At 47.7% G+C, this 12656-nt stretch overlaps 7 protein-coding genes across 7 annotated transcripts; 1 reads left to right on the top strand and 6 right to left on the bottom strand.

Annotated features, from left to right (window-relative positions):
• Positions 1-204: 204 nt before the first annotated feature.
• Positions 205-714, top strand: TbgDal_V950 (T. brucei spp.-specific protein; the record flags this gene model as incomplete). Its single annotated transcript, XM_011774942.1, has 1 exon — positions 205-714. The coding sequence occupies one exon, from the start codon at positions 205-207 to the stop codon at positions 712-714; it is 510 nt and encodes a 169-aa protein (XP_011773244.1).
• A 35-nt stretch (positions 715-749) lies between these two features.
• Positions 750-1136, bottom strand: TbgDal_V940 (hypothetical protein, unlikely; the record flags this gene model as incomplete). The annotated part of the gene is made up of 1 exon (XM_011774941.1): positions 750-1136. The coding sequence occupies one exon, from the start codon at positions 1134-1136 to the stop codon at positions 750-752; it is 387 nt and encodes a 128-aa protein (XP_011773243.1).
• Positions 1137-2420: 1284 nt separating this feature from the next.
• Positions 2421-2768, bottom strand: TbgDal_V930 (hypothetical protein, unlikely; the record flags this gene model as incomplete). Its single annotated transcript, XM_011774940.1, has 1 exon — positions 2421-2768. One exon carries the CDS (start codon positions 2766-2768, stop codon positions 2421-2423), a length of 348 nt encoding a protein of 115 aa, XP_011773242.1.
• A 117-nt stretch (positions 2769-2885) lies between these two features.
• On the bottom strand, positions 2886-3200 carry TbgDal_V920 (hypothetical protein, unlikely; the record flags this gene model as incomplete). The annotated part of the gene is made up of 1 exon (XM_011774939.1): positions 2886-3200. One exon carries the CDS (start codon positions 3198-3200, stop codon positions 2886-2888), a length of 315 nt encoding a protein of 104 aa, XP_011773241.1.
• A 1152-nt stretch (positions 3201-4352) lies between these two features.
• Positions 4353-4730, bottom strand: TbgDal_V910 (hypothetical protein, unlikely; the record flags this gene model as incomplete). Its single annotated transcript, XM_011774938.1, has 1 exon — positions 4353-4730. The coding sequence occupies one exon, from the start codon at positions 4728-4730 to the stop codon at positions 4353-4355; it is 378 nt and encodes a 125-aa protein (XP_011773240.1).
• A 208-nt stretch (positions 4731-4938) lies between these two features.
• On the bottom strand, positions 4939-6411 carry TbgDal_V900 (T. brucei spp.-specific protein; the record flags this gene model as incomplete). The annotated part of the gene is made up of 1 exon (XM_011774937.1): positions 4939-6411. The coding sequence occupies one exon, from the start codon at positions 6409-6411 to the stop codon at positions 4939-4941; it is 1473 nt and encodes a 490-aa protein (XP_011773239.1).
• A 2326-nt stretch (positions 6412-8737) lies between these two features.
• On the bottom strand, positions 8738-12583 carry TbgDal_V890 (receptor-type adenylate cyclase GRESAG 4,putative; the record flags this gene model as incomplete). The annotated part of the gene is made up of 1 exon (XM_011774936.1): positions 8738-12583. One exon carries the CDS (start codon positions 12581-12583, stop codon positions 8738-8740), a length of 3846 nt encoding a protein of 1281 aa, XP_011773238.1.
• Between the last annotated feature and the right edge of the window lie 73 nt (positions 12584-12656).

Genomic DNA, 12656 nt, shown 5'->3' with positions numbered 1-12656 from the left:
AATGGAATGGAGGAGCGCAAGAACAAGGGAGGAAAGTCGCAAAAAGACGTAACATAAGAAGTGGTCCTAAGGAAGTGGGGGGAGATAGATATCGAATCAGACGACTATAAAGGGAACAAGACGGAATCCGGCAAATGCAATGTTTGAAACAGGGCCATTGGGTGCTTCTTCTATAGCGTCCAGAAAGCACCAACTCACAGAGAGATGCGGGAAAATGCAACTGCAGAAATATGCGAGAAGAGGCTCACAAAGATGTCAGAGGCTCTGAAGACAGGATTTCCAGGAGTGACGAACTGCCACCCCAAACCATTTACCATGGGGGAGCTGAAGTTGGCGCTGGATGAATTTACGCACAGGGACCGTGGTTGCAGAAGCATAGCAGGGGAAAGGATGCAATACCCAGTGGGGATGCGCAATCACCGTATAAAACGTGTCAAAAATACCGAAGCAGTGGAAGAAGGACGTTACAATACCAACCTTGCAGCCGAGCGATCCTGCAACACAGGTGGCATCACCCCGCCTGGCGATCCTTATGGACGCCCTTGGAAAGTAAGTGGAAAGAGCTGCTACCAGAAGGTTGAAAGTTCGCCCGGGAAACTTACTGCAGCCACAGAAACCAGGGCCCAGGCACCACTCCCCAGCGGCATCTATCTAGTGCGGGAAACCGCGGTAACAAAAAGGAAAGGAAGTGCCGTAGACATTTGTGTATTATGAAAGGACATTCTGCCCGGTGCATCATGAGCGTATCATCATGGAACTGAATCGCCGCAAAGCGCGTCCCACCTAACGAGATGGATAGGATAGTTCCCATACGGTTGAAACCCCAAGGCAAGGATTGACAAAACGCGGTTGGGAACTATATCGTTGAGGTGCGGAATATCGCAAAGCAACTTAGGATAAATACTGTTCATGCTCAAAATAAACTCCCTCGGGCAAACGAAAAATAAAACAACAGGAATTAGGCACAGTTTCTTTGCAAGCGATCCCATAGGAAGCGCCAGCAAAGGCTTAGAATATATCAAGAAAACGCCACGGCAACGAATTGGCTGTGTTACACGGTGATCAAAACAACATAATTTGGGGGTGTCGGTTGTCAAAATGGAATACGCATGCCTCAGGATTGCGCGTGTCGGCATCTCCCACCCCCACACAGACGGCAAAGAAAAACCGATGGAAAGGAATCGAAGCTATTGGTTTTCACATTTAGCACTAAGAAGGGGTAGAGAAGCGCAAAAAAAAAAAACAATGGCGGATTCAAAAAAGAAGCTGCCAAAGCTGAGAACCGTTCAACCCCCTGGAAAGGGGTTGAAGGGGGAGCCACTAAGATCAATTCACATCGCCCCTGTGTTATACAGGAGGAATTATACTACAGCTTAACTTCTGGCTGCATTTGGCGTCAGCCTCAGACCAGAATGTTCAAGAACGCAAAAGGGTAGGAGCTGCGCAGAGTAAGTCGAGAAGGAAAGCTGGCGAAAAGGGAAAACATAAGAAAATATGCGAGTCGCGTGCCAATAACGGGCGTCGGACTCGGGAAAGCTTCGGACCTTCACCTTTTCCTCCAAATAGAAGCAGATATCTTCAAGCAATCGCAAACACAACTTTACCCAGAAGGGTGCCCGGTGTCAAAGCGAATCCATAGGGCAGAGAGGTTCTGTATCATAGGAGCTGAAAAAACGTGAATAATTGAGAGAGTGGGCTGGAAGCACTCCACCATATTTTGAGGAAATGGCCGAAAATCGGGCAAGCAGGCGACAGTATTCGTCGACGCATCCACCCTTTTATCCACTCTTGGAACGATCACCACAAAATTAAGGGAGGGGAATGTTGCAACCCACATCGAAAAATACTATAGAATTTACTGGAAGATAAGCAATGGCAACTTTCCTATTCGTGTTTTCACACCGTGGGGAAAAAGGAAAACGGTGAAGCGGGCAGAAGAGGCGACCCCACGCTACAACATTGCTCAATGCGAAGTCACTCGTTATTACCGCTGTGGAGAGATATTAAAAAAAAATGATGAGATACAAATTCGAGAACAACCAAAACGATAAAACATGGGGATGCGACCTCGTACGACAAACTCGCCTTACCGGAAGAGATTGCCTCCTTCGTAACACAGAAAATATTGGCTCATTCTCGGACAAACATATCAAAGCATTTCGATTAGGTTGTAGCAGCAATTGAAAGGGGTAAAGGGCATGAAGCTTGGACGGCGCAGCGGGTCCATAGTTAAACAGGCTTCAACAACGCATATGACGGGAAACCCCCTTGGAAGTATAGCCATTCCCCTTAGAGGCCCTCATCATCACAAGTTGTAAGGTATAATGACCCAGCCGGATGCCAAGTGCGCAACGTTCATCTGCCATACACCGGCTCGGCTATTAACCATGCGATAAGGGCGCTTCGATGGGAAATATTTTTTAAAAGAGCACAGGAGGCGCCCCAAAAAAAAAAAAACTGAAGCTCCGGAAGCGTACAAGAGAAACTACAGGCGCCATGTTTGTGATGTGAGTTCCCGAACGAGGGGAATCGTTATGGGAACACGTACAACCACGGGCTTCAGATATCCTCCCGAGCACCCCTTCGGGAACGAGCAGGGGGGCTGCCCGAATGTCAAAAGGAATAATAAATATGGTCAAACTTCCTCCTTTACGCCCCCCCCCCCTCCCCCAGGAGTACCGACTGATTGGATGGTTAAGAAAATGCACCGACGTAGGCCACGCAAGCCGAGCAGAAAGAACTAAAGAATGCCGAAATGGCTGCTGCATGAAGAGGACGAAATAAGTTACCAAGTATGTTCCGAAATACCCAAAATAGAGAGGACTTTGGCGAGGCGCAAGCGCAACACACCGGAAAGCAAAGAGGATATGACCTGGCGACACAAATCACAAGTAGGAACGTCCGATATACCACAGCCAAGTCTGTTTGGAATGGGTAGCAGATGCATAAAAAAGCAACTCCACAACCCGGAAGAACATTAGCATCGAATTAGGGAAGGGCAAGGCAAAGACAAAGGAAAAGTCAACCAGGAAAATGGAGCGCAGAAAAAAAACAAAGAGGATGGAGAGAAAGAAACCGAAAACATTAAACATTAACCCCCCCCCCTTTGGGGAACCAGGGAAGAATGTGCGAAAAGGACCAACTGAAGGACAGAGAATATGCAGCACAAAACTGGATGGCGCGATGAGCTGTGCGTTCATATTCCGGGAATCATCCTACGCACCAGGAGGATACAATAAAAACAGATATGAATGACATAACATTCCCAATAAGGTACCTGACTCCGAGGATTCTTCAATACCCAACATTGCCCAACGGAACGCGTGGAATAAGGTGCCATCACCAGACATATGCAGCACAAGGACGGACACAAAATAGAAAAGTGGGGCAGTAATCTAAAGGTAGAAGCCGAAGAATCTTCCCCGCACCCACTGTAATGCCTCATCCCTAAAAGCACTACGTGAAGAATCCGCGGTAGAAAATGCCTCGAAAAGAAGATTGCTATTTTACGGGTGGTTGCCACGCTTTACACTCAAACCATTCGACCTAAAGTCTGAGAGTTAAACAGGTAAGTGCAGTATCTTTCTCCCACAAAACGCACGAAAATCCAGACGGCAAGAAGCGAGAACCTGCACCAACCGAAGCCACGATATCAAAAACTGCAACCAAATCAGGTGACACCGCGGATCCGGGTATGTATGGTGACAACGGTCTTAATACCTGAAGTGGGCAAAATGACGGCGCAAAAGAGCTGAGCGCCTTTGAGACGTGAACTTAAAGAAAACTAGGGTTAATTCCGCAGATATCCAACGGACGAGCGGGTAGATTAAATCTACAAACAAACAGCCTCCCCCCGTGAGTTTGGCACAGCGCGCGGTTTTTCAACAAACACACGGAATATAAAATAAACTAGCGCTAAGAGAGCATTACCACATAAACGACTTCGGGAGCCACAGCCGTCTCGCCACAAACTGCAGCCAAGGCGGTAAGAGCCCATACACAGGTACACTGAACACAAATCCGACTCTCCTCCCAGCCACCTCGTCGGACAGTCGCCCTACACAAATAACGGTGCAACAAACATTGTCACATTTGCTTCCTTCCGTAGCCTAGTAGAAGCACGCACAAAAAGCGTGAAAAGCAACAATGTTACATTCCATGTTTGCTCTCAAACAAAAGATAGTGTCGTACACCAAAGGAAGAAAGTTTTTTTTCCATTTGTACAGAAAGACATCACAAAATAAACCAAAGAATGAGCAGAGGAAAGTTTTTTCCCCCATTGAGTGAAGCCCTTTCCCCTCCAATTACAAACACGAAATGCGCATATCAAGGTACTCTCTGGGTGCTTCATGTTACCAAGAAAAAGTTCTTTCGGCAAAGAAAATATCCCCTTTATCCTTGAATACGCGGATTTGGGAATAGCATTTGTCGATAGCTCTGGAAGTGGAACACAACTCCAACACGAAGGCGCTCCGAAGAATAACTTGGTGGGAAACAGCAAATACAGCGGGCATGGGAAAGTGTTTCTTCCTTGCCGAGAGTGAAAAACAAGGTTGTTCCAAGAAACCAAGAGCGAGTGGCCCCGCGCACACCACCATCACCATTTGCTCTGTAGGATTAACATCGCAGCGATAGAGAGTTGTTGGAAACACAGCAAAGGGGGAAAGTGAGTTGGTTTCTTCACTAATCGGAGAAACGTACGAAAGAAAGGCGGAACGAACACCGCGCATCCACAAAGCGCATAAAAAGCATGCCTGCCTTACATATGTTGAGTTACTTCATCTTTGAAAAACATCTGGAAGATGCGTGTTTCCTTAAGTGAGTTTAATAAAACAGTTGTTGTTGGGGAGAAAAAGAGTCTTTACGGTAGGGTTGGGTCGGGTTGGGGGAGAAATGCTAAGTTTATGTGATGTTGTAATTTTAAGATTTAAGGGGTATTTAAAAAACTAGAAAAAATAACTTAAGTGGTGCTGGGAGGCGGTTTACACCGCTGGAGGTGAGTAATCTCCTTATAGAAGTCACGCACTCAGTCCCATTCCATTCGCACCGCGGCTTCTGTTGCAGGCAAGTTACCTTGCTTTCGAAACCAGAGCATCCTCTTTTAGAAGACGTAGTCGGTTTTTTCCCCTCCAGTCCATTATCAGTATTATTGGATTCGTCCTTCTCTTTTTCGCTTGAATTATTTGGGGCAGGTCGTGCCTCCCTCTTCAATTCGTTTACTTGGTTTTGAATCTTCACGAGGTACTCCTCGGCTTGGATTAGTTCTTCCATTTTGGTTGCGGCTTCTTGCAACTTTAGATACCACGGAATTGTTGGCGCACTTTCACTGACGTGTCTTGGGAGATATATTACACATCGGCCATGTCCGTCCAAGATTCCTCCGCTGCAACCGTGCTCTACGCTCCCGTCGTGCGCACCCAGTAAGTTTCTGGGACCTGATGAAGAGTTTGACGTTGTGTTGAGGGTGCTGACAAAAAAACGAAGCGCTGCTGAGAGCACTTGAAGCGGCCGAGTTTTCTCTCTCTTCACGTTGCTGCACTTAGGGGGGAGCAAATTCCAGTGAGCGGGAGAGTTTTGTTGGGGCTCCCATACCCCTACATGAGTGGTGTTGCATCCATTACAGCAAGTCACAACGTCGTCCTCATCTTGATCAGATGCTGCGCAAATGCACAGTAAATCCAGCGCCAACGTCTCACCTGCTTTCTTTCCCGTCTGTCCGCCAGCTCTGCCACATACGTCCGACCTGTTGCCTTGCACGTGCTTGACTACAACCTGCTTATTACCGTTGCCATACAGCGCTTCTGTTAAACTTTTCTGGATAATAGTTGGCGTGGAGCTGCTCCATAAATCACTGTGTTGTTCCTTATAAGTTTCCACTTTTTGTTTAAGCTCTTGTAGTTCCTTTGAAACCTTCGCATCCCCCCCAGCTGCAAACGTGTCACTCAAGATTTTGTCTTCTGCTTCCTCAACTTTGAGCACCAAATCCTGTGGTGTTTGCGTATCCAGTGCAAAATTTATAAAGCCACACAGTGCTTCAAATTCCTTTCCATTCACAATGTTGTTTTCATGCGCCTTTGAATTGACGCAGATATGTTGCAGCGTTACCACAGCAACAAATACGATGTAACTCCTCATCCCCAACATTTTCGTATATGTCTTTTTGTTCACAATGATGTCACTTGTCTTCTTTTCAGAAAAATATGTATACAAGGAAGCACTCCTATTCCAAGCACGCGCACAAAACGCAAATACAAATCCCACATAAGGAAGCGCAATCACCACAAACGTAAATTTTAGCGAGTTTAAAAATCTAACAAAAACAAACCAATGCTTGTGTGTAAGTCCAAAAAAGGAATTGCTTTGCCGTCCTTTACCGTCGGAACAATTCACCCTACATAAGTACCACATCATATATTTCCACACTGTACCGCATCCTGATATATTGGATGCCTATTTTTATTATTTTGATATGTATTAAAAACTGAGGCACCCGACTAATGGAACTCAGCAGCCCCTGGAAAAATAAGCAAACCACAAAATAGTGATAAACCTTTCAAGGTGAGATATCAAATAACATAAACCCCTCAAATTAGCATCCCGTATGACATTAGCCCCCTCCCCCATAAAATAACAAAGTCCTTTTTACTCATTAAGTATTTGAAATTATGAGTACGCAAAAATTAGACAATACAACAGGCGCCAACAGCACCACTACTACTTGTGAATGTCGTATGCCACCATCGTCACAACACGAAAAAGCGAACCCGCTCCATGGGCTGCACATTTTTCCTTTTTTTTTTTTTTTGCAGCTGGCAAAGTTCATAGTCGCTGGCACACGCACGTTAAGCACGGAATTTAAACCAAACGTTACCGTGGGTCACATCACCTGAAAAAAAGGCCTACAGAAAAAAAAAAAAACATGCAACATATGACCGCGCCCTTACACAACAAAATCATACACTCTCCACCGTGCACTGTTCACAAATTAACAAACTTTTTACACCTTTATTAAACATGAAGGAACGAAAAAAAAATTACTATAACTTGGCAAGAGCGTAAATGATCTCCAAGCACACGCGCCGATATCGAACCCAAACACAAACACAAACACACACACACCGCGTTGTCCAGGTTCCATTTTGGTTTCGTCTCTTCTTTTTTTTTGGGGGGGGGATGGGGGGGTGTTGGAATTTACCTCATAACCACCTCAGAGAATTCACCACTCACACACGGATATATGCGGGAAAACAAGGCACCGTATAAAGTCATTAATGACCTCAACTGTATTAACAGCCTCGTGACGGTTCGCAGCACAACTCCACAACATCAGATGGCAGCGCTTATTATTATTTGTTATTAATAAATAATAATCGTTATTATTACTATTGCCGCTACGCGATCTCTGAACATGAGGCGCCGTCACATGCGGAAAGTTCACAGCAGTGCAGCGGCTCAACACCAAACGCAAATCGGTCAGGTCACCAAACACTCCCTAACAAAACACGGAAGTTTGTCATATGGTTCAAAAAAATCGCCGTCAGTTTAAAAGGCTACGGCAAAAAAAAAAAAAATCAGATCCTAAACTATCCTATGCCCCGTACGCCCTAAGCAATAACATATAGCCAGTCCTGCAGATATGTATTCCCTTCAAATAGCCTAGAAGAAGAGATGTAATGAAAACGGAAAAAAGAAAAGAAAAAGGTGACGCCACCAACAACAACAACAAAAGTAGTCCAAGCCGCCAGATGCTCGCTGTCGAAAATGGTGGAGTGATATCAGAGTAATGCACACAGAACCTTAATATTAAAAATTAAAAAATAGAAATACATAAAATACATAAAAATACATAAAAATACATAAAAAGCAAAAGTTAGCAACAACCACGGATATCCATCATACACTCAAGGTATGTCATAAGAGTTAGGTAAGAAACGACATCAAATAGAAAGGGAAGCACAAAACCCTTACGAGTAGCGCGCCAAACGTTACGAAGTTATAATCAACATTTAAACCGAGACAAGAGCGGTGTGGGAATTCGCGCCCACCACGACCGCGCGTACAAAACATGCATATGAAATTAGAAAAAGTGGGGACAAGAAAAAAAAATACCTGTCATATACATGTGTCCACGGCAAGGGACGGCATAAATGTGCTGTAAGAGCACCGGAGAATTAATACAAGACAAGAAAAGCAAAGAGAAAGGGACATACCGCCACTGCAGGGCGAAACGTTACAGGCTGGAGCCCCAACAAGAGAAGATTTACACAACGGCGAGAACCCCGAGCCGGCCACCACATAGTTAACGACACAGTAGAATTTTTAAAAAAATAAATTAATAAATAGAAAATTAAAGTGGAAAAGAGATACAAATACGCTATGCACAGCGCCCTTTCCATGCCACGCACGTATACAAAGGCACACCGCAGATAAAGAGGACAAAGGGTATACAAAGCAACCTAATTGTTTATACAAGCTACTGCTGGAGCATCGAAAAGTCCATATACATACACATGCCATGCAAATGCGGTAAGGTTCCTCAAACAATTCACGTGGAGAACGCCTTTGTACGTCGGAATGCGTATAGGAAATAAATACACACAAAAGGCGAAACCTGCATCCAACAAGTTGCACGCGCAGGAAAAGAATATAAAGCAATACCTATGGGGAAATAACGACAAAACGCACATACAAAAAATAGAAAGTAGTGATTCGTAACGGCTGAAATGCTTCAGTGCCATCACTCCCCATTCCTTGGCGTATTCTCCCCGAATCCCTCAGGGAACTCGACAACTATGATGTACGACTCTGACGAATTGTCACAGTTGCTAGAAGAGGTTGCGTCCGGGCACGGCGCCTGGTTTACGGCATCACACACGCGAGGCGGTGCTAAGGGAAGCTGCGAACCGAGCGACACACTCCCAAACACACGAGATGGCAAGGCAAAAGAATGCCCCGGAGTCTGAGTTACACTATTGCTGGTACTCCTCGGTTCATATTCGGCAATACGGCAAGCCTTCGCTGCAATGACACGTATGACATCGCAGCAGAAGGCGTCATCCCACACCTCCTTTGCATTCCGCGGTAACGAAACACGCCATCGCTCGCAGAAAGTCATCAGTGCCTTCCGCCGCTGTGCGGGTGCGAAGGTGCTAAGCACACTCTCCAATGATGTGGCAACAACCTGCGCTTCATCGCTTAGCTCGACAACCAATGAACCTGTCTCACTGGCAGTGCCGCAAGCACCAGCAGTGCCAGAAACATGTCCAATCCGTAGTTCTGCGAAGGCGCGTCCCGGAACAGCCTCCAACTGGTACATCACCACAGGCTCTGGCACGCCACACAACGGAACGGGACCGAGCGACGTCACATTAAGTTGCTCACGCTCCGCCGTCTTTAAAGACATATAAGTTGCATGCGTTAGCAGTACCTGCCCACCGTTCGCAATGCTCTCCGTTTGGGCGGCTATGGTCGATGTCCGGCCGTAGTAATCGTATCCTTTAGTCACTTCATCACACCGAATATCGCAAAGACCGGTGTGTATCCCAACGCGCACACGCAGCCCACACCAGAGTTTCTGGTATACACTCAACTCGAGGTACCCAGTGGGTGGGGCGTATTCCTCATTCTCAAGGGCCCGCTGACATTCAATTTGGCGGTAGGATTCGTCAAATGCAGCAGTTCCCCAGGTATGTTGCAGGAAGCACCGCTGCAGGCAGCACGCGAGCTGGCAAGCGTTGAAGGGGTTGTGGCATGCAATCATAAATGAGTCCCCGACCGTCTTGACCTCGTAGCACCTGTAGTGCATAATCAACGCACGAATCAGACGGTGATGTGTCGCGACGGCATCGGGCATCATCTCTGGGTGCGCTGCCCACTGTGCGGTACTGCTTTCGATATCTGTGAATATCAGCGTAACTGGGCCCGTCAGCTCCTTCGGTGCATTGACGTTATCGCGCGCACCACCTCGCAGTTGGAAAAGAACCAACAGTAACACCGCAAGCATCACCACAACGCTGAGGACACCTGCAACTAAACCCGCCAGTACCGACTTCGGATGGTCATCCTCTTCAAGGTTATGGTAGTGCATCGACGGCGTCTCAGGCTTTGTTAGGGGTGGTACGGCCGCATTCAGCGCGCGGGCGAGTGGCCACAGGGAGATGTGCATCGCACCATAGTTCACAAGACAGCCGTCCACCGCGTCGGTATGGTTGCCAACAATCCTGGAACAGTCCTCATCCGCAAACGCGCCGTACTGCATGTCGTCAACGGATATGACAGAATGGGTATAAATTGTAGTAAGCACCTTTTGGGGGTCCACCCCTACTATGTGTTGCGCGACTGCATCAAGGAAACTGGCAGAGGTAAAGCCCAGAAGTGCTAGTGGGGTCCGGTCGGATGCATTCGGTCTGTTTGCATGAAATCTCCGGATAGTCTCTGACGATGGCCGATGGTCCGCCCAGTGGGGTAGATTCGTTGCGAATATTAAGCGTTCAGCACTTTTGAGGCCTCTGAACGCGCGAATGAAGTCATCGTAAAACAACGCCACATCAAAGAACGGTATAAACACACGGACGTTGCGGTTTGCTGAAAGATGAGCCGCAATACCACCGACGTCTGAGGCGGTGAGCCCTATTAGCAGCAGACTGCCATCAGTGGGCAGTGCAGCATTTAACGGCGCATCTCTATCCAGTGAAACCACAGAATTCAAAGACCTGTTAAACGACAGCAACGTTCTGTTCACCACAGTTTCAATCAAACGTGTCGCATCGTCGCGCATAACTGCGTGCAAGGTGGAAGCATTCTCACTAGCAAGATATCCTGCTATCACGAAGAGCTGCTGCTCCAATGTCGGCGACAGGTAGATTACGTTCCTTCCGGGGTGACGAAGTCTTGGGTTGAGGGTAATGGGATCGATAAACACGACGTCAGGCGTGGAAAGTGTCGCATCATCCACAACACCAAGCACAGACGTTACCGCCCTAGTGTCCAACATCTTTCTCAGGTCCGACATCACATTACCTGACGTTGAGGGTACAGAGTGTATGAACAACCGTTCAGATTTACCTAGATGACCATTACCGGATACAAAGAGGGCTCCGCGGTGAATTGCACCGTTAACGGACCGTGCGAATGGGTCGTTGACGCTGGAGAACAGCAAAGTATAAAGCGGAGCGAGCATCTGAACCCCGGATTCGTCACATGCATCAAATGTGATCAACCCGTCAGCCGCAGGACGAGGAAGATAATCGTCGCCAAGGATCATCATGTATATCATGCGCCCCCCCTCATTGCAATAGCACGTTGCACCATACGCAGCCGCCAACGGCTCACACTCACCACCAAAATCACCGATTACGATATCATCAATGACATAGCGGCGCTGATTATATAGCGAGTCCATGAATGTCATCCTGCTCTTCAAGAACTCGCTACACTCCAAGGCCCGGGCTAACACCTCACCGACGATCCAGCCAAACATTACTTGTCCCCCGTATGCGGCGTCCCCATCGAAGGCTAAAGGGTCAAACTCGACGGCGCCAGTTCCGGAAAGCGCGTACGCTTTAATATCCGCTCGCAGCCGCCGGGTTGCACGGAACCCGTTATCCGACACAAGGGGGAGCACACCTGAAAGCACAACTTGTCCAGGAAACATTTTGACGCCGGAAGTAGTACCCGCCAAGGTCCAAGCAATTTCTATATTGGTCACATGAGGCGTTGGTGACAAAATATATGCACTGCTGGTACGGTTGTCAGTTACCAACTTCATCAAAAACCTCATCGCATCCGACACCTGCGGTGCAAAAATCATCACACCCTGCGGGTGCGTCCCCGCAAATAGCTCCCATGTCGCTGTGAACTCGGCATCATCAGCCTCGCCATCAAAGGAACTCTCCAAGGTAAAAACGCCGCACAAACTGCGCCCCATCTGAGACATTAGCTCCACGGCCAGTTCATACTCGCTGTCTCCAAAGTGGACGTTCTGCAGGTACATGAAGCCGATCCGCAACAGGTGGAGCTGACTAACTGCATATCGAAGCAAGGCCAGTAGCTCCGCTGCTGGTGAAACGTGCAAAAAGTAAGCGTTCGGGCTCCACCCGCGCACAGCATCAGAGCCAGTAAAAGGAGCAAAGGCAACCAAATCCTCTTCCTCCAAAGAAGGAAGAACAGACAGTGTGTCACTATCGCTCAACGGCCCAACAACCACAAAGAATTCATTCTTGTTTTCCTCAATAATGGACCGCAAGAGCTCAGGGGGCGGGACCTCGTACGATAAGGGGTGGATAACCTCAACGTTGACGTTCGACGCGGTGGACCACTGGCGCACTGCGAACGAGGCGTGGAGACCGGCGTTCACTCCATTATTGTAGGCATCAGGAAGAAAGGGGTCGTACAACAGGGAATACACCTTTACCGTAACATTATCTGCTACACAAACCACTGGTGCCACCATCAACAGCGAAAGCAAAAACAGCACGATAAGCCGCATGGAGTGCCGGGTGGCGGGTGAAGTAGCGTCGACCACAGCTTTTGAGTTAGCGCCACTACTCTCTGGCCGTGAAGCAGTGCGGGAAAGGAGAAACATGAGCGGGCAGCGCTAGCCAAATCACCTTTCAGCCTTCAGGAAACGAGAGAGCGGTACACAAAAAGGGTGAGGT

The sequence above is a fragment of the Trypanosoma brucei genome, chromosome 5 (genome assembly GCF_000210295.1).
Source record: "Trypanosoma brucei gambiense DAL972 chromosome 5, complete sequence".
NCBI lineage: Eukaryota > Euglenozoa > Kinetoplastea > Trypanosomatida > Trypanosomatidae > Trypanosoma > Trypanosoma brucei.
Note: the sequence above shows the minus strand (reverse complement) of the source record. Positions and strands in the feature narration are given on the sequence as shown.